At 46.5% G+C, this 21,497-nt stretch overlaps 1 protein-coding gene across 1 annotated transcript in view; it reads left to right on the top strand.

Annotated features, from left to right (window-relative positions):
- GGT5 (gamma-glutamyltransferase 5) overlaps positions 1–21,497 on the top strand; it is a 31,521-nt gene that overhangs the window by 1,627 nt on the left and 8,397 nt on the right. The window contains exons 2-7 of the mRNA XM_077920564.1: positions 10,447–10,577; positions 13,195–13,284; positions 14,354–14,552; positions 15,765–15,925; positions 16,841–16,987; positions 19,079–19,215. Of these exons, the coding sequence (XP_077776690.1) occupies positions 10,447–10,577; positions 13,195–13,284; positions 14,354–14,552; positions 15,765–15,925; positions 16,841–16,987; positions 19,079–19,215 (865 nt within the window). The remainder of the gene's footprint in view (positions 1–10,446; positions 10,578–13,194; positions 13,285–14,353; positions 14,553–15,764; positions 15,926–16,840; positions 16,988–19,078; positions 19,216–21,497) is intronic.

Raw genomic sequence — 21,497 nt, 5'->3', positions numbered from 1 at the left:
GGATGCTGAGCTAGATGGACCATTGGCCTGATCCAGCGGGCTCGTCTGGTATTCTTTTATGTTCTTAAACTAAGAAGGCTGTTTGGGTAAGGTAAAGGGGCCCCTGACCATTAGGTCCAGTCATGACCGACTCTGGGGTTGCGGCGCTCATCTTGCTTTATTGGCCAAGGGAGCCGGTGTACAGTTTCCGGGTCATGTGGCCAGCATGACGAAGCTGCTTCTGACGAACCAGAGTAGCGCACGGAAACGCCATTTACCTTCCCGCCGGCGAGGTACCTATTTATCTACTTGCACTTTGACGTGCTTTCGAACTGCTAGGTTGGCAGGAGCAGGGATTGAACAATGGGAGCTCACCCCGTCGCGGGGATTCGAACCGCCGACCTTCTGATTGGCAAGTCCTAGACTCTGTGGTTTAACCCACAGTGCCACCTGCATCCCGCTGTTTGGTTAGGGATCTGCTAAAAAAGCACCCCTGCCCTGCAAAAATCATGGCTAGCCCCAAACATTTTGCAGCCTGAAGAGGTGCACGCCTCCCCAATTCCATGGATAGAAACCACCAGCCCGACTGTTGTTGTTGCTGTTGTTGTTGTTTAAATGCCGTGTTTTTCGCTCCATAAGACACACCTGACCATAAGACGCACCTAGTTTTTAGAGGAAAACAAGAAAAAAAATATTCTGAACCAAACAGTGGATGTATGATTTTTGTGGTTCATGCTGTGGCCACAGACATGCTATGTGACATGATGGTGAATTTGGGGTGACCCAATGCAAAAATCCTGGGGATCCATGTGGATCCGTGCTTTGTAACCACGTTTTTGCACCATTGCGGCCCCACGAAACAGTGGGTACGTGTGTTTTTTTTGGTGCAGGCTGTAGCCATGGACATGCTATGTGATCTGATGGTGGGGTGACCCAGTGCAAAAATCCTGAGGATCCATGTGCTTTTACCTCCTCTCTCCCAGGCAGCCTCCTTTATCGCTAGCGTCCCTTATCTCCCTCCTGATTGCTTGCTGATCAGCTGCTCAGTGGCTTTGTTTCAACACCCCCTTCCCTCTTTCTAAAAAAAAAAAAAGGCACGACCTGCTTTTTGCCTCTGGGCAATTCGGCTCCAGGGACCACAAATTCGCTCCAGACTTTCCTCTTATTTTTTAGGAGGAAAAAAGTGTGGCTTATGGAGCGAAAAATATGGTAATTTTTATTAAAGATTTTCTTCAGATGTTTGTGCATTGTTTCCTTTTTTTCAGGTTGTAGACTCTTTTCTATATATATATATATATATATATATATATATATATGCAGGTTTTGGTGTCCTCGGGTGTCTTCCCGTGTAAAAGTTGGGGTGTCTAGGCGACGTTTCGACGAGGTCTCACTCGTCATCTTCAGGCTGGTGCTTTCGGCTTCTTGTTACTGGAACAGAGCAGGATCTCAGTGTTTGAGTTCCTATAAATACTGTTGAGGGGTGTGGTGTATAGCCTCCAATGTTCTGGGCAGAGAGGAAGTTCCCAGGCTAGTGTGCCTTTTCTTCTTTTGTTCCTTAATTGCTTGAGGGATATCTTGAGTGATTTCTTGAGTGATATCCTGAGTACCACTTAGGTGGGTCATTAGGTGTGGATTAGTTGCTAAAGCCTTTGTGTCTTGACCTCTTGAACTTTGTGAAGAGTTTTTCTGAGAAGATGGCTGTACTGCATTTAGTTGTGCTCTGGCTTGGCTTCGTGTATAGGGGCGAGCTGTGGTTTTGTGGCCTGTGCCAGCCAGATCTGTGTAGGGATTGCAGGGGGGTGCAGCATCCGGAGGTGCCACCATGGTTTGGCTACTGGATGGTGTCTGTAATTTATCTGTGGAGAGGGTCTGGGTTTGGGTCTGGTGTGGTTGATGGTGATGGCGTTCTGTGTGCCTCTGGATCTGGTGTCAGTTTTTGTGGGGAGGGCTAATTTCCAGATGTCTGGCAAGCGGGATGTGTCGTCACGCTTGTTCATGTTGTGAGGGTGTTTCTCTATCTCGATGGCTTCCATGATTATTCTCTTGTGGTGATGTTCCATGTTAGAGAGCAATTTGGAATCTGCAAAATTAATTTCGTGTCCTGTTTCTTTCATGTGTTGGAAAAGAGAGGAAGTTTTTTCTTCTTTTTTGACGGCATTCTTGTGTTCTGCGATACGTGCATTTATTCGTCTGTTTGTTTGTCCAATGTACGTGGCTGGGCAGACTTTGCAGGGTATTTCATAGACCCCTTGGTTTTCCAACTGGATTTTATCCTTGGGGTTTCTGAGGATATTGGCTATTTTTTGGTTGGCGCAAAAGGCTGTTTTGATATTGTGTTTATGGAGGATTTTGCTAATTTTATCTGTAGTGCCCTTGATATAAGGAAGGAGGGCCATGCCATTGTTTTCTTCTGTGTCTTGGCTTTTGGGGGATGTTTCTTTTTGGATTAGCTTCGTTACGTTGGATTAGCTCCCCACAAAAACTGACACCAGATCCAGAGGCACACAGAACGCCATCACCAATCAACCACACCAGACCCAAACCCAGACCCTCTCCACAGATAAATTACAGACACCATCCAGTAGCCAAACCATGGTGGCACCTCCGGATGCTGCACCCCCCTGCAATCCCTACACAGATCTGGCTGGCACAGGCCACAAAACCACAACTCGCCCCTATACACGAAGCCAAGCCAGAGCACAACTAAATGCAGTACAGCCATCTTCTCAGAAAAACTCTTCACAAAGTTCAAGAGGTCAAGACACAAAGGCTTTAGCAACTAATCCACACCTAATGACCCACCTAAGTGGTACTCAGGATATCACTCAAGAAATCACTCAAGATATCCCTCAAGCAATTAAGGAACAAAAGAAGAAAAGGCACACTAGCCTGGGAACTTCCTCTCTGCCCAGAACATTGGAGGCTATACACCACACCCCTCAACAGTATTTATAGGAACTCAAACACTGAGATCCTGCTCTGTTCCAGTAACAAGAAGCCGAAAGCACCAGCCTGAAGATGACGAGTGAGACCTCGTCGAAACGTCGCCTAGACACCCCAACTTTTACACGGGAAGACACCCGAGGACACCAAAACCTGCATTCCTGTACCCGTGAAAATCTACGAAAGCATATATATATATATATATATATATATATATATATATATATATTTTTGTTGTAAATTTATTTTCAACAGCTTCCTCCAAGGAGCTCAAGGTGGTACACGTAGTTCCCCCCTCCTCATTTAATCCTCACAACAACCCTGTGAGGCGGACTAGGCAGAGAGAAGGCAGTGACTGGTCCAAGGTCAGCCAGTGAGCTTCACATGGCTGAGTGGGAGATTTGAACCCTGGTCTCCCAGGTCTTAATCTAACCTAACCTAACCACTGCACCACACTGGCTGTTGAGTTTCAGGCCTAATCCTGGTGACAGGAAAGCATCCTCTTCCAGCCCAAAGGAAGCAGGAAATGCCCATGAAAACCTGTGATAAAATAATAATACAGTGGTACCTCGGAAGTCGAACGGAATCCGTTCCCAAAGTCTGTTTGATTTCCAAAATGTTCAGAAACCAAGGCGCGGCTTCCAATTGGCTGCAGGACGTTCGGGTTCCAAAGAACGTTTGCAAACTGGAACACTCATTTCCAGGTTTGCAGCTCGCAAGGGGTTCAGGATCCAAGGTATGACTGTAATTCTGCTTTCCCTAGTGCTTCTATTATTGGATAGCTTTAGCATACTCAGGAATCCAAAGTTTTGTGTCTCTTTTGTAGGAAATGCATACTTTTTGTGCATTCTGCAATTTCCATTTTTAACTGTACTGCTACTCCTTCTGCCAATGAGCTTCTGTTGCCTTTCTCTGTAGGGCTGCCCAGACACCATTCATAATATTCCTCTGCAACTGAAATGTGTGAAATGTCAGGTTTCTCTATCTCCGTACACATGCCCTAGATCAGCCTTCCAGATGTTTGGGACTACAACTCCCATCAGCCCTAGCCAGCACTCAGAGCTGATGGGAGTTGGAGTCTAAAAGATCGGGAGGGCACCAGGTTGGGGAAGACTGCACTATACAAGAAACAAGACCATTCTCCACCCAGGGGCTCATAGAGACCTCAGTGGGGTAAGAGAACCCTGCACACAGACACAATCTGAATTAAGCAACCCAGAAAGTAAAAGGGAAACAGAAGAGAGGGTTGTCTCAGGCAAATTGGGGCCCTTGGAGCATATGACAGTCACTCCTGGAGCCCCAAGCAAGCATGGAGGGAAGGGGACTTTTAACAGGGTTCAGGGATTCTGGCCCTGCCACCAAGCCATTACCTTGTGTGGCGGGGGAGGCAAAATTGTGTCGTGAATGAGGATGTTTATGCAGGGTGTGGACTTAGCTATACAGCTGCAAATAAAACGCTTTAAATATAAAGTGCAATACACAAATGCAACACTAGATGGCGACAGTGAGCTACGCCAAATCCAATGTATTTTTCAAAACTTTTTATTTAAAAAAAACATTTTCACAACGTTTTTTTATATGCGTGTAGATTCCACCTGTGTGTCAATGGGGTGTCAAATCAGAAGCTGCTGGATGTTAGAAGCAGCAGGCAGAAAGAAGTGAGATGGGGGATTGTTGGCCCAGACATGTCTCTGGGGAGGTAGGTCTATGAACCACCACCGCCCGCCCCCACCTGACCTTCTCTTGTTTCCAGGGGGAGTTGACAGCCTTCCACTATACTCCAACCATTTCATCTCACAGGTATAGTTCTCTGAAAGGAAAATCCCCAGGAAGTTATTGCTGTGGGGTGGAGGAATGAATGGTGCTGTTATAACCCCAAGGTTGCAGGTTCGATTCCTATATGGGACAAACTGCATATTCCTTTATTGTAAGGGGTTTGATTTTATGATCCTCAGGGTGCCTTGCAACTCTAGTTTCTATGATCTATGACCATCGTTTGAAACTGGCACTTCTCCAGATTTTGCAGCGCAAGCAACGTGCACGAGAAAGATTAGATAAAGCTTGCGTTTTAAAAATAGATATGTTAGTTAAAAACAGCTTGCAAAAAAAGTGTTACGTACTAGGAGAAAATTTCTTACGAGGACATGTACGTCAGGAGAACTGCACACCAAAATGGCGCTGAGTTTTGTGATAGGAATTTTGAGGTCTTAGATATATGTTAAATGTTCATAAGTGTACCAACGAAGCACGTACATAAATCAGCACAGGAAGACCGACCCGGAACCATTTTTTATTCCCAAACTGTCCCAAACTGACCAAATGTTTTCTCTGCAAGGTCAAAGGAAAATGGAAAAGCCTCCCCATTGTCTTTTCCTTCACAAATCCTGTCTTAAGGGTATGTCTTTGTTTGAATAGGGTGAGCCTGTGACCTGACTCAGGAACTAAGTATTTATCATTACTAAGTATTTCGCATTACAGAAGACTGGCCAGGCTCCCCAGGGTATCCAATCAAGTAACCTGCCAGACAGGAGAAAAACAACATTCAAATTTCTGTTTTAGACCACTTTTTCTGTGATATAGGTATGATGGATCTGGGGTGGTGGTCTTGAGCTACACCCTTTCTGTGATGTATGTATGATGTATGTGGGGGTGGTCTTGATCTACAGGGTGGCAATTTCAAAAGTCTATATAAGGCCTTGCGCACCATTGTTCTGGGTTCCTCCTGCCTCCTGAGTCTGTTGAGTGGGGACCCTGTTGCAACAGATCAATAAAGATCAGGCTTACTAGCTGCTTTGCTTCTCAATATTCTCTGGTTGGCCTCTGTTATTTTCTCCTACCAATAGGGAACCTATGTAAGGACTCTATATGGGCTCTTGGATACCCCCATAAGGGAAAAGGGCAATTTTTGTTTACAACAGTTTCTTTAAAATGGTAATAAAAAAGAATGCAAACTCCCATGGAAATGTGGAGAGCTGAATTTAAGACTGGGAAAAATGAGAAAGGGCAGATTTGCCTCCCCTGTCCCTCCCTCCAATGGGTGGGTTAAATCCTGGAGTCTCCTTCACAAACCTCCAAGGAAGGTGATCCAACTCTGGATTGGAAAGCCAACATTCCATTGGCCAATCGATCACCCGATGAGAAGGCATTTCCCTCTCAGATATCTAATAAAGGCATTTTCCATCCCAGCCAGCCAGCGAATCCCTCTGCCTTATCTCCTCCTTCAAAGCCATAGAGGCCTTTATCTCCCTCCTTTCTCAAATATTTGCAGATCTTGGCATTCCCCTCTAATCTTAGGACCTTCCATCATCTTGGCTTTTCTTGCTGTCCTCCCAGTTCTCCTCAGTTTGTCCAAACACCGTTATGGTTTTCTTCACACAGCCGAGGGTCAAAGTATACGTCTGTGGAAGCACAGGACATGTCTGGTTAAGAGCACGTGATTCTTATGTATGCAGCACATATAGATAAGGTATGGAACTTGCTCCGTACCTATCTATGAAGGTCTCCAACTTGCATGGCTGGAAAGTGAATTAGACAAATGTTTGAAGGAGAGGGCTATCCATCGCTGCTAGTCAGAATGGCTATGCTCTGGTTCTATGGTTGGAGGAAGCAGTGCTTCTGAAAACCACTGGGGATGGTATGGTTCTAGGGTCCTACTTGTAGGTTTTCCCATTGGGGCATCTGGTTGGCCACTGTGAGGACAGAGACTCAGCTACACTCAGTCAGCTATGTTGTTATGACTCTTGAGAGTCCCATGGACTGCAAGAAGATCAAACCTATCCATTCTGAAGGAAATCAGCCCTGAGTGCTCACTGGAAGGACAGATCCTGAAGCTGAGGCTCCAATACTTTGGCCACCTCATGAGAAGAGAAGACTCCCTGGAAAAGACCCTGATGTTGGGAAAGATTGAGGGCACAAGGAGAAGGGGACGACAGAGGACGAGATGGTTGGACAGTGTTCTCGAAGCTACCAGCATGAGTTTGACCAAACTGCGGGAGGCAGTGGAAGACAGGAGTGCCTGGCGTGCTCTGGTCCATGGGGTCACGAAGAGTCGGACACGACTAAACGACTAAACCACAACAACAACTCCGTTGTAAAGACGCGACACCAAATGGTGCTGTAGAGCACAAAAATTGTCTATGCGATTTTACATAGGGCCCCCCCCCTGTTATAATAATCCCCTATTTATCTACTTGCACTGGTGTGCTTTCGAACTGATAGGTTGGCAGGAGCTGGGACAGAGCAACGGGAGCTCACCCATTTGGAGGGATTCGAATCACTGACCTTCCAATCAGCAAGCCCAAGAGGCTCAGTGGTTTAGACCACAAGGCCACCTGCTCCCTATAATAGGCTGCAAACACAAAGGGGAATGAACAGATAATGGCAAAGGGAACCTTCTCTTTAAAAAGTGACTTTGAAACAACAAATGGAGGAAAGGCGTTTTGCAGAGATAAAAGCTGCAAACAAAAACTGGAAGCTGTTTGATGGGAAGACCCTCCCTGATCCCTTCTAGTGATTAAGAAAACCACATGTAGTCCTTGAGACAGTTCTGCTGCTGCTGCTGCTGTTGAATTTATACCCCACCTTCCTGCTAAAGTACAAAAGGTGTACCTAACCCTAACCCCAAAAGAAAAAAAACAAACATTAAAAACCAACAGCACTTTAGAAACAAGCTAGCTGCAGTTTTAAAAGCAGATGACACAATAGACCCTGGGATTTCTTTTGTAAAAGCTTCCTTAAAAACAACAACAACACAGTAGTGCCTTTTGGGAATTATAGGGATAGAACTACCTAAACAGTACAGAAATTTATTCATGTATGCGACTACAGCGGCAAGAGTGTTATTTGCCCCAGAATGGAAAGAAGAAGTCCTGACGAAAGAAGAATGGAGACAAAAACTTATGGACTATGCAGAAATGGCGGAAGAAAAATAAGAAACCAAGATAACAAACTTTTAATAAAAGAACGGAAATGGTTTATTGAATATTTACAAATAAGCTGTAAAAAGATAAGAACATTGGCAGGATTATTGTAATAACCTGCAGTTTCATAAGTGTATATATCGTATTTTTCGCTCTATAAGATGCACCAGACCACAAGACGCAACTAGTTTTTTATGGAGGAAAACAAGAAAAAAAAATCTCAGATTGTTTTGGGGTTTTTTTTGTTGCACAGTGAAAGCAGCAATCCCTCTTGCTGTTCTGGCTTCTGGGATAGCTGCACAGCCTGCTTTCGCTCCATAAGACGCACACACATTTCCCCTTACTTTTTAGGAGGGAAAAAGTGAGTCTTATAGAGCAAAAAATACGGTAATTAAAGTACAGTGATACCTCTACTTATGAGCACCTCTGGTTACGTATCCTTTGGGATACGCATGCTGCAAACCCGGAAGTATTTTTCCGGGTTTCGCCCCGCGCACATGTGCAGAAGCGCTCTACCGTGCAGCAAATATGCGCAGAACAGGCCCGTCCACAACCGGAGGTACCAATGTAGATGAATAAAAGAGTAAGTTAAGTTAATTTAGAATATGCAGAAAATGATAAAATTAAATTTAAGGAACCACAGAAAGAGGAGGAAGGAAGTTGAGTTTTGAAATGTTGACTGTAAAACTGTTGAAATGTATATAACTGAAAATCAAAAATTAAAAAACAACAACACAGTTAGGTCTGTATTAAGAACCACAGTGGCCACTTCTGAAACCTTAAAAGCAGACAGCCCACCTGGAGATTTCAGTCTAGCTGAACCAGCAGACAATTGAGCTCCCCATCCTATGGATGATGTATATGTATCTATAAAGCTTTTGTCTTCATCACAAGGAAATGAAAGGCACCACGTCCAAGGCATCTATAGAGGAGAGGCACTTAGCAGTTGGCAGAATCCGTTTCCAAAGAACATCCATCTTGGAGCTGTACTGGACAGCTCAGTGAAGGGAGAAGGGGGAATTCCACACTAGGAAAGGGACTGAAACTAAAACTGCCAGTACCATAAAGCCCTAATTCAAAACTATGATGCAGCTGGAATAGTGCTTGCAGTTCTGGTGAAATCGCTTCACAAAATAGATGGAAGAGTTGGAAAAGGTTCAGAAAAGGGCAAGGAAACTCCCACATGAAGAAAAGTTGCGACATTTGGGACTTTTCAGTTTGGAGGAAAGGTGACATGTCAAAGGTGACATGTCAGAGGTGTGCAAAATTATTCATTATTTCTTTATTGTTGACCCTTCCTCCCAAAGGAGCCATGGTGTGGGAAACATATCCCTTTCACAAATTAACACTAGTGTGTGTGGCGGGGGGGGGACGGGGACAGACATTCAGACCATATTCCCATTTTTTTTAACAAGGTTTTTGGACTTTTTCAGGGGAGTCATTTGTGGGGGGTGGGAGGTGACTGATTTGCTCTTGGTCTGTTTTAATTGTTTCCAGTGTGTGTTCAGGGTTATTGGGGGGGTGCATTCTGATCATCTTCAGTTTTTCTTCTGTGAAATGAGTATTTTGTGGCACCCATGACTGTTTCCAAATGTACTCTGGGGCCTCAAAATAGTTGGTGGAGCCCTTGTTCCTTCCTGGTTTTACTGTGCCCCCCCCCCCCCCGGCCACCAATCTCTTCTTTGCCCACTTTTTTAAATGAGAGCCATTCCCACCCCCACTCTTTAGAAGTGGCTGCCGAGACCATATAACACCGGTCCTGAAAGACCTACATTGGCTCCCAGTGCGTTTCCGAGCACAATTCAAAGTGTTGGTGCTGACCTTTAAAGCCCTAAACAGCCTCATCCCAGTTTACCTGAAGGAGCGCCTCCACTCCCATTGTTCAGCCCAGACTCTGAGGTCCAGCTCCAAGGATCTTCTGACAGTTCCCTCATTGTGAGAAGTGAGGTTACAGGGAACCTGGCAGAGGGCCTTCTCAGTGGTGGCACCTGCCCTGTGGAATGCCCTCCCACCAGATGTCAAGGAAATAAACAACTATCTGACTTTTAGAAGACACCTGAAGGCAACCCTATATCGGGAATTTTTTAAAAAAAAATAATTTTTATAAGTGTAAAGTTATAACAATATGAAAGGAATGTCCACACTTTGAGATTTCTCTGAATCTCCCGACTTCCCCCCATCCCCTCCTTGGGGCTCATTGCGGACGTTTTCAACTGCATATTATTTCATGATCCACGTTTTGTATCTGTCCATAGTGATTGTTACAAGTGTTCTCAAAGTCCTGCCAATATTTTCATCTGCTTACAGTGGTCCCCTAAATATATTATAATTCCACCCCCTCATCCTTTCTTAAAAGTTTTTGTCTTTTTGGTTCCTAAGCTTTCTGGTCAGTTTTGCCATTGTATCGGGAATTTTGTGATGTTTAATGTTTTAAAATTTTTTATGTGTTGTAAGCTGCCCAGAGCGGCTGGGGAAACCCAGTCAGATGGGCGGGATATAAATAAAATTATTATTATTATTATTATTATTATTATTATTATTATTATTATTATTATTATTATTATTATTAGGCTTTTGAATGCCCCCTCCTCTTCCTTCTGAACAGGGATATCTTGCAGCAGGGAGGCTCAGCTGTCGACGCTACCATCGCTGCCTTGATCTGTACCGCTGTCCTGAACCCGCAGAGCATGGGCCTCGGCGGAGGTGTAATCTTCACCATCTATAACGCATCCACAGGTAGGCAAAGCCATTGCACATTACCGCACCAAGTCTATTTCTCCATGAAGGATTAATTGGTGGAGGCATCCGAGGGTGTGGCAAAAGTGGCCCCTTTGGATCTTCGATTTCCAAACCAGCGCCGAAACAGGGTTGTTGTTGTTTAGTTGTTTAGTCGTGTCCGACTCTTCGTGACCCCATGGACCAGAGCACGCCAGGCACTCCTGTCTTCCACTGCCTCCCGCAGTTTGGTCAGACTTATGCTGTTAGCCTCGAGAACACTGTCCTACCATCTCGTCCTCTGTCGTCCCCTTCTCCTTGTGCCCTCCATCTTTCCCAACATCAGGGTCTTTTCCAGGGACTCTTCAATACTCTCATGAGTATTGGAGCCTCAGCTTCAGGATCTGTCCTTCCAGTGAGCACTCAGGGCTGATTTCCTTCAGAATGGAGAGGTTTGATCTTCTTGAAGTCCATGGGACTCTCAAGAGTCTCCTCCAGCACCATAATTCAAAAGCATCAATACTTCAGCGATCAGCCTTCTTTATGGTCCTGCTCTCACTTCCATACATAACTACTGGCAAAACCAAAGCTTTTACTATACGGACCTTTGTCAGCAAGGTGATGTCTCTGCTTTTTAAGATGCTGTCTAGGTTTGTCATTGCTTTTCTCCCAAGAAGCAGGCGTCTTTTAATTTCATGACTGCTGTCACCATCTGCAGTGATCATGGAGCCCAAGAAAGTAAAATCTCCCACTGCTTCCATTTCTTCCCCTTCTATTTGCCAGCAGGTGATGGGACCACTGGCCATGATCTTTTTTTTTTTTTTTATGTTGAGCTTCAGACCATATTTTGCACTCTCCTCTTTCACCCTCATTAAAAGGTTCTTTAATTCCTCCTCACTTTCTGCCATAAAGGTTGTGTCATCTGCATATCTGAGGTTGTTGATATTTCTTTCGGCAATCTTAATTCCGGCTTGGGATTCATCCAGCCCAGCCAAACAGGGTACCCTCCCCCTATCCTGATTTTCAAATCAGTAAGAAGCTTTGTGGCAATCTACATTTGCTTTATTCGCTGGAGAGAACATGGCGCGAGTCTGTGCAGCACAGGGGAAGGTGGCACCGTTGCTGGTGATCATCACAATCTCCCCCTTGACACACGCACATGGCAGTGCTGAAACTGCAGATAATGGCCCCTTCTCCAAATCTCTGAGCAAAACATGCTCCCTAACCCAACAAACCTCTCAGCTGTTGTGGGGCAGGGCAGCTAAGATGTCCCATGAAGCATGGTTCCTGTGAGGAATGGCCCCAATGGGAGCCCCAATGAAGGACAAGAAAGTTCTGGACTTTGGGTTTATTGGGTCGGAGGCCCTTGGCTCTGATACAGCCCCCGACCCCACCAGTCTCACAACCTTTCCCCCCAGGAAAACAAACTCAAGTTCCCCAAGGGATCAGAGTCTTAGCAAGTTCTTCCTGAGGAGTATGGTCTTTCTCCAGCCTAGGGTCTTCTCTAGTAACAGATTATCAGTAGTGGCGCCCGCCCTGTGGAATGCCCTCCCATCAGATGCCAAGGAAATAAGCAACTACAGTGCTACCTCAGGTTACAAACACTTCGGGTTACAGACTCCGCTAACCCAGAAATAGAACCTCGGGTTAAGAACTTTGCTTCAGGATGAGAACAGAAATCGCGCGGTGGGAGCGCGGCAGCAGCAGGAGGCCCCATTAGCTAAAGTGGTGCTTCAGGTTAAGAACAGTTTCAGGTTAAGAACGGACCTCCGGAATGAATTAAGTACTTAACCTGAGGTACCACTGTATCTGACTTTTAGAAGACGTATGAAGGCAGTCCTATATAGGGAGGCTTTTAATGGTTTTTTTTGTGTTTTAATACTTGTTGGAAACTGCCCAGAATGACTGGGGCAACCCAGTCAGCTGGGCAGGATATAAATAAAACAACAACAGCAACAATTATTATTATTAATATTATTATTATTAACACTTGCCTGGGTGCAGACAAGTCCGCTGCTGCGGTATTTGCCCTGTGTAAAGGCAGCAGGACTTTGCACTCTGTTGTAAGTTGACACCTTTTAAAAAATAAATGACTAAAACAGGCCATTCTGGTGTGTTTGACATCCTTCTTTGGTATCCCTGCACCAAACCAGTCACACAGGCCCTCCTTCCGGCCTGCGGTTCAGAGCACCAGCCCGGCTTGAGACAGAATCCTGTCTGAAGCCCTGGACAGCCATTGCTTCTGGTCAGTGCAGGCAGTACTGGGTTAGATGGACCAAAGGGTCTGACTCTGAATAAGGCAGCTTCCTATGTAAATGGGACAGCCATGGGAGAAGCCAGTTTGCCTGAGGTCATTGGTCCCAGTGGTGTAGTGGTTAAGAGCAGTACTCTCGTAATCTGGTGAACCAGGTTCGCGTCTCCGCTCCTCCACATGCAGCTGCTGGGTGACCTTGGGCCAGTCACACTTCTCTGAAGTCTCTCAGCCCCACTCACCTCACAGAGTGTTTGTTGTGGGGGAGGAAGGGAAAGGAGAATGTTAGCCGCTTTGAGACTCCTTAGGGTAGTGATAAAGCAGGGTATCAAATCTAAACTCCTCCTCCAATCTTCACCTTGGCATTTGCCCCTTTGATTTCTCCAGGGAAAGTGGAGGTGCTCAATGCTCGCGAGAGGGCCCCGCAGAATATCTCTGGCAATTTGATGGCTGAGTGCAGTAAGAAGGGTTTTCCAGGTAAGAAGAGTCCTTGTATATAAAAAAGGCTGAGGGGAGGAGGGTTGTGAGGGAGGGGCAGCTCCCCCCACTGCTCACAGGTGACGACTGAGTCATTCCCTTGAAGAGGAGAAGGATCCCTTTAAGAGGAGAAGTATTGAGGCCCCCACCCCATTTCTGGTCAATGGCCCTTGTGCCGCAAGACCACAAGATCTCCTGACCAAGGGATAGCTCGGTTGGTAGAGCATGAGACTCTTAATCTCAAGGTTGTGGGTTTGAGCCCCACAGTGGGCAAAATATTCCTGCATTGCAGGGGGTTGGACTCGAAAAGGGGTCAGCAAACCTTTTCAGCAGGGGGCCAGTCCACTGTCCCTCAGACCTTGTGGGGGGGCCGGACTATATTTTGGGGAAAAAATATGAACGAATTCCTATTCCCCACAAATAACACAGAGATGCATTTTAAATAAAAGCACACATTCTGCTCATGTAAAAACACACTGATTCCAGGACTCGCCCGTGGGGCGGATTTAGAAGGCAATTGGGCCGGATCCGGCCCCCGGGCCTTAGTTTGCCTACTCATGACCTACGCAATATTCAGGGGCCGGTCCACTGTCCCTCAGACCTTGTGGGGGGCTGGACTATATTTTTTGGGGGAAAGAAAAGAACAAATTCCTATGCCCCACAAATAACCCAGAGATGCATTTTAAATAAAAACACACATTCTACTCATGTAAAAACATGCTGATTTCCCGGACTGTCTGCAGGCCGGATTTAGAAGGTGATTGGGCTGGATCCAGGCCTCAGGCCTTGATTTGCCTACCCATGATGATGCTTAGGGTCCCTTCCAGTTCTACAGTTCTATGATTCTAGGATGCCAAGCTGTCATCAGGACTAGCTCCTCCTGCTCTGAAGTACAACTGAGATCCCCAGGTTTTCCTTACAGGCTGGCAAGGAGTTGAGCCACAGTCTTATTTGGAGGAAGAGAATTGTCTCAGAGCTCCCATTTGGTAACTGCAGTGAGGAGGAAGGCGCCTAGAAAGGGAACCTTTGTGGGGAAGCTGTAAAATGACGCGTCCGATTTGCTTCAAAGTAGGGCCTCGGTGGATCGCTGTCCCCGGGGAACTGCGTGGTTATGAAGAAGCCCACAGACGGTATGGCAAATTACCCTGGAAGACCCTGTTTGAGCCCACCATCAAGTTCCTCGACCCTGGAATCCGGATCCCTGAGGTGCTGGGTCGGTTTCTCAGCCACCCCTTCATACAGCCACATCTGAACAAAACGTCCTTAAGGTACAAGAAACCTGCACAAAGTCAGATCACACCTGTGGGATAGAAATGCGTAAGATCAAAGCCATCTAGTCCAGCATTCTGTTCTTACAGTGCCTCTGGGTAGCCCCTTCCCCCATCAGGAGCCAGCCGTCTCCCCCTGGATCCTTGGTTTCAGAACTGTTGGCAAATGGGGACAATGAGAGTCTCTTGCTGGCAAAGTCTTCAGCACAAAGGACAGCAGCCCTGGGCTCCATACTATCCCTGCTGTAAGGGCTTTTCTCACTGGGGTCCTTGATTCCAAAAGGAGGGAAGGAGGTCAAAGGGCACAGCAGCCCAAAGCTTCTTTGGTGGCTCCTAGTGGGAAGAAGGCCCCAGGAGAGGCCTTGGCAAAAGTTTTGGGTGTTGTGGTGGAGGGCAGGCAGTGGGGGAAGCCAATGCTGAGGGTGACTCTAGCAGCCTCTGTGCCCTTCGAAACACACCTCATGTTAGACCAGGAAGAGGGAGAGGGAGAGAGAGAGAGAGAGAGAGGGGGAGAGAGAGAGAGAGAGACCATCAAAAGTTAGTCCTAGTGCCCTACTGAACTGAATATGCAAGTTGCATTGAGACTGACAATCTGCATGGATACCCCTGCAGTGTAAGGTAAAGGTAAAGGGACCCCTGACCATTAGGTCCAGTCATGGCCGACTCTGGGGTTGCGACGCTCATCTCGCTTTATTGGCCGAGGGAGCCGGCATACAGCTCCCGGGTCATGTGGCCAGCATGACTAAGCCGCTTCTGGCGAACCAGAGCAGCACACGGAAACACCGTTTACCTTCCCACTGGAGTGGTACCTATTTATCTACTTGCACTTTGACGTGCTTTTGAACTGCTAGGTTGGCAGGAGCTGGGATCGAGCAACAGGAGCTCACCCCGTCGTGGGGATTCAAACCGCCAACCTTGTGATCAGCAAGTCCTAGGCTCTGTGGTTTAACCCACAGTGCCACCCGCATCCTTAGGACCCCTGCAGTGTAGAACAGTACAAATGTGGCCTTTGAGATGGTGGTCAGGAAATTGGCAGGGCAAGAAAGCTAAATTGGAAGTTAAATTGCCCAGGCTTAAGGCTTTGGGGAAGGGCTATGGAGCACCCCCCCCCTTCACAGCTGGTTATATTTGGGTCTTAGGAGCCATTCCTGCTGCAGCCTCTGCTCTTAGAATCCAGGGTCAGAAACTGATGGTGGTCACTCTCTCTTCCAGAAAACTCTTTTACAACAATCAGGGGGCCGCCCTGGGAGGTGGAGACCTCCTTCGATGGCCAGCCCTGGTGGAGACCCTGAGGGCTGTGGCAGAAAAAGGAGCCAATGAGTTTTATCGGGGAACCACAGCAGAGAAGTTGGTGCAGGACATAGCGAAAGAAGGTGACCAGTCTTCTTCTTCTTATTATTATTATTATTATTATTGGTATTGTTATTATTATTGCTATTGTTATTATTTTATTTATGATTTTCAGTTTTATACATTTCAATAATTTTATAATCATTTTAACATTTCAAAACTCGACCTCCTTCCCCCTCTTTCTGCGGTTCATTAAATATATTTTTAAAATCTTCTGCATATCCAAATTAACTTAATTTGTTCATTTATTCAACTACTTTAAATATATATATACTTTTATAAAACTGCAGGTTATTACAGCAATTCTGCCAATATTCGTATCTGTTTACAGTTTATTTGCAAATATTCAACAAACCATTTCTTCAGTTGGGACCTTGCTCGTTTTCCATTTGGGGGCTAACAGAACACGGGCCGCAGTGTTAGCATACATAAATAACCTTTTTTTTTTTTTTTACACCTGGGAATTTCAGTCTGAAATATCCCCGACAGAAAGGACTCTGGTTTTTGCTTTCCTTTGTCTGCCCTGCTGAGAAGGGTGCAAGCAGATTTTCCAATACCTTGGAAAACATTACTGATTCCGCAGCAGTCTAATCAGAATTTGGCACCCCGTTCCCTTTTCCAGATCCGTCCCAGCCCTCGCTTTGCCGCCTCGCTCTTGCAAGTGACACTTGTAGGCTGTTTCCCCCTCCCCACTCCTTCCTTCCATTGTCCCCTTCCTCTCCTGGGATGGCAGCTGCCAGGGAAGGAGTCCCAGCTCCCTTTGGTGTGTAAGCCCCCCCTCCCCACTCCTTGAGAAGGAACCACATTCCCTCCTTAGCGTCAGGGGTCACTGAGACTTCCTGCAAGCAGTTCCTCTCATTTGCGCTCAGGATTTGAGCTATTTTCTGCCCCTGCTGCAGCTCAGATAAGGCCTGACGCATCTTCCTCTTGTTTTCCAGGCAGCACCTTGTCCCTGAGAGACCTCAGGGATTACCGAGTAGAAGTGATGAGCCCTGTGAACATCTCCCTGGGTGAATATACTGTGTACTCTGCCCCGCGTCCTGCAGCGGGGCCCATTCTCCTATTTATCCTCAATGTCCTCAAAGGTAAATGAGGGGTCCATTTGGTTCACTGCATATCAGGGATGGGGAGATTCTGGCTCTGCGGTGCTGCTGTGTGGGTGGAGAAGGGGAGAGTGGCAGAGACCCCCCCCCCAAACACTGCAGACCAGGAGAAGAGGGCCACTTCCTTCAGTAGCTTCAATCTGATGCCCTTTCAACCTCCTTTAGCCTTGGGCAATGATCCATCAGTTATACTTTATCTTCACAATCTGAATTTCAGGAACCAAAATGCCTTTTCTGTGCAGCCTGAGCAGTGAATGACATTATATTTGCTTGTCGTAACTTGTCTTCACTTACCCCAACCCCCACCATAGCTGGCAACCGTCCCTTATTTGATGGGAAAGTCCCTTATCTCAGCGCTGTGTCCCGCTGCTGTCCCTTATTGATGTCCCTTAAATTTCCCGGGTTTCAAAGGAAGCAGCTCCTCTCCCTCCCTCTCTGCTGGCCAGGGAGGAGGGAGGCTCCAACTGTGTTGCTTGGCTGCGTTGCTCACCCAATAAGGAGTCTAAGAATGACTGGGGGGTGGAGCTTGCATGCCTTGTGCCGATCAAATCGGCCGCGTTGCCTGGGGACTCGCCTTTGCTCAGCGCTTCCCAGCGGAGAGGTGACGGTGCTTTTCCTTGCTGCATCCCCTTTGCTGGGTTGCTGCGCTGTGGGAACCACCGCTTGAGGCTTTGTTTGGCTGCTGGCTGGGCTTTCTGCCTTTGGCTCAGAGGGGCTCAGAAGTCGAACATACCTGTGCTCCGAAAATCCCTTATTTTGGCTGCTGGTCCCTTATTTTTGAGGATGCTGGTCCCTTGTTTTCAAATCTGTAAGTTGACAGCTATGACCCCCACGGCTGTGTGAAGAATCTTGTTATGAATGGTCTGTGTCACCATTAAGAAAAAGAGGTCGGAACAGGCCAATAGATATGTGGACTGTTCCCTGGACCAAGTGCCTTTTCTTCTTTAAGTTCTCAAGAGCTCTTAACCTGGCTCAAAGTTGTCACCTGAACTAGCCAGACGTTTAACCAAGAATCAATGTGAAGTGTAGGTGGGTTCCTACGAGGCAAGACACAGTGATAACAGCAAAAACCTTTGTTGAACAACGTAACTGGGAAACAGAGGCAAAGCAACTGCTTATATAACATTTCTGAAAGCCTGGGCCACTCCCACTCCCAACATGATTGGCTGTCTAAACTTCCAAACTGTGAATCCCGACTCAGAGTTCAAGGGCCAATGGCAGAGGCCCAAATCCTGAAATGTTCTGTGTATCGAATCGGAACACAGGAGCTCAGAATCCCTAGTCCAGACTCAAGCTCAGGCAAACACAGACCACTGAATATGTAAAACAATCACAGTCACTCATTCCTTTGAAAAAATAAGACTTGCCCCAAAATGGCAAGTAGACATTCTGTTCTGGCAATTGTAGCCTTGGTTTAAGAAGCCATTTGGTGCCTATCTGAGTTTCTAACACAGCCGAGGGTCATTCCCTGGGTCTCAGAAGAGCGCCGCAGAGTCCTTTCTGCTCTTCCTTAGGCCTGGGTGCTCACAGCTAGCTCTTGAGAGCGTGCTCACTTATGGCTTATGTGTGTGGTACGGAAGCTGTACTACCCAGGACAGGATGGGGTTGTGCAGAGTTGTTAAGGCAGCAGAGAGCATTGTTGGCTGCCCACTCTCCACCTTAGAGCAGATTTATGCCACAAGGTGCCATAGGAAGGCACTGGACATAGTAAAAGATCCATCGCATCCTGGTCACTGTCTCTTCGAGCTCCTGACGTCGGGACGGAGATACAGGACGATGAAGACAAGAATGAGCCGTCTTAAGAGCAGCTTCTTCTCCAGAGCGATCTCGGCCCTGAATGGAAAGCCTGGACTTTGAAAGTCATCTAATCTTCCTTGCTGTATTATACTGTATTGTTTTAATTAGTGTTTTTATAGTTGTTTTGATTTTGTGTGGAGTGTCCTACCTGGGTGGATGGAGCAGCCAAGTAATTTCGTTGTCCCCGAGAGGGGGCAATGACAATAAAGATATTATTATTATTATTATTATTATTATTATTATTATTATTATTATTATTATATTCCTGTCTTCCAGGTTTCAACTTCACCAAAGAGTCCATGAGCACACCTAGCCAGAATGCTGAGACTTACCACTATATCGCAGAAACTCTGAAGTTTGCCAACGGCCAGAGAGTAAAACTAGACGACCCACTTTTTTCCCGAACTGGAGAGGTGGGTGATCTGGGAGCCTGTCGGTCTTCATCCTTTTTAAAAGCTTTGTTGCCTTATTTTTTTTGGGGGGGTGAATCTATAGTGCCCCCCTTCCAATGGTTCCAGATAATCATTAATATATATATATGTACATCTAGAGCAGCCTTGGTCAACCTGGTGCCCCCAGATGTTTTGGACTAAAACTCCCATCTGCTGATGGTTGATGAGGGTTGTAGTCTGAAAGGAATCAGATAAGAACAGGGATATTTTTCAGCTGGAATTTACCAGAACTCAGTTACGACACCTCTCAGGTGGGCTCCATTGCCATTGTAAGAGAACAAGGAAAGAGTTCGTGGTGTGTCCTGGCACATCTTTCTTCTAGAACAAAGCACTGGATAAGAATGTAAGGAACTCTGGAGCTTCATGCCACCCTCATTTAGCATGGATAAATGAGTGTCTTGATGCTTCCAAAAGACAAGGTTTGGGGCTTTGGTTTTGTCTGGTATCAGTGTTTGTAAAAAGCAAAAAAAAAGAAAGAAAAAAGAAGGAAAGGGTTCTGACCTCCCTTTGTCTCCTCAGCCTGGTCCTCGCACCCTTGTCGGCACAAAAGAGTCCACGAGAATATCCTTGCAGAGTTTTATTCTTAAAAGTCTTTGTGCAAAACACGACTGAACAACTATACACACCAGCACCAATCAACCAACCAACCCAAACACCAGCCTCAGCACAAACTAACATTTCTCACTTATATATACAACCTGCTGCAGGCCGCTGAGTCATGTTGACCCAGCCATATTCGCATTAAAGAAACAGCGGCCATTTTAGCCGTGACATCTGGACCGCAAGGGGAGGGAGTTTTGCAAATTTGGACAGAGTTGAGGGGCAGCCGCTGTGGAGAGAAGACAAGAGGGGGAACTCTCTTCTTTGCTCATAATTGCAGAGCTGTGCAGGCAGCTGACGCCTCAGCATTCTGTCATCATGAAGACCAAATATTCTAGTTATCATAAAATTGAGATCAAGCAGGTGCCTTCACTGTACTCTTTCTAGCACCTGCTAACAACGTTCTTGGGATGCGGGTGATGCTGTGGGTTAAACCTCAGAGCCTAGGACTTGCCGATCAGAAGGTCGGCGGTTCGAATCTCCGTGACGGGGTGAGCTCCCATTGTTCGGTTCCAGCTCCTGCCAACCTAGCAGTTCGAAAGCACGTCAAAGTGCAAGTAGATAAATAGGTACCACTCTGGCGGGAAGGTAAACGGCCTTTCCATGCGCTGCTCTGGTTCTCCAGAAGCGGCTAAGTCATGCTGGCCACATGACCCGGAAGCTGTACGCCGGCTCCCTCGGCCAATAAAGCCAGATGAGTGCCGCAACCCCAGAGTCGGCCACGACTGGACCTAATGGTCAGGGGTCCCTTTACCTTTACCTTTACCTAACAACGTTCTTGTTCAGGTGAGCCTACCCAGAGGCTTGGAAAGTTGAGGTAATGTTAACCTGTTTCAGCATTTTAACTTTTGCATGTTCCTTGATTTTATGGTTTTATCTTTTTGTAAACTGCTTTGGGTTGGTTGGTTGGTTGGTTGGTTGGTTGGTTGGTTGGTTGGTTTTTACAATCAAGCGGCGTGTGTGTGTATAAAATAATAGAATCAAGACATTTTCCTTATTAGCAATTCAATTTCACAATCTGATGGAATAGCCAAGTGACAGCAATTTAAGATTTTATTTTTTTTTACTTTCAGGGCTTACACTTGTTTCCAAACAGGGTGAGGATGCTTTTGGTCAGACCAGTTGGGTCCCAATGTGGATGGTAGCATCCCTTGGGTGGGGCAGTGGGATTACCTGGGGGGGGCTAAGAGGGAAGGGGGTGGCAGTGGGGTGCTGGAGGTGTAAATGACTATCAGATTTTGAAAAGCTGATATCAGTGAATCAAGTTAATCAGTTTTGTTTTGAACTAATGTGCAATTAACTGTTCCTGTTAAGAAGTTCACCTTCCTTAGTGGGTCATGCAAGCCGCTATCCTGAATAATGCTTTTTATAGGTTTTCAACCAGAGTGTCATAGCACCCTGGGGTGCCTTGAATGATGGTCAGGGGTGCCACGGGCAACACTGGCCTCTGTTGCTCTCTCCTTCCCTCCTTCCTCTGATGCCCTATCGCAGGGGTGTCCAACTTCCAGGAGATTGTGACCTTGTTGTTTAGTCGTTTAGTCATGTCCGACTCTTCGTGACCCCATGGACCAGAGCACACCAGGCACTCCTGTCTTCCACTGCCTCCCGCAGTTTGGTCAAACTCATGCTGGTAGCTTCCAGAA

This window comes from Podarcis muralis, chromosome 16 (assembly GCF_964188315.1).
Source record: "Podarcis muralis chromosome 16, rPodMur119.hap1.1, whole genome shotgun sequence".
Taxonomy (NCBI): domain Eukaryota; kingdom Metazoa; phylum Chordata; class Lepidosauria; order Squamata; family Lacertidae; genus Podarcis; species Podarcis muralis.
This window is presented reverse-complemented; position numbering and strand designations above follow the sequence as displayed.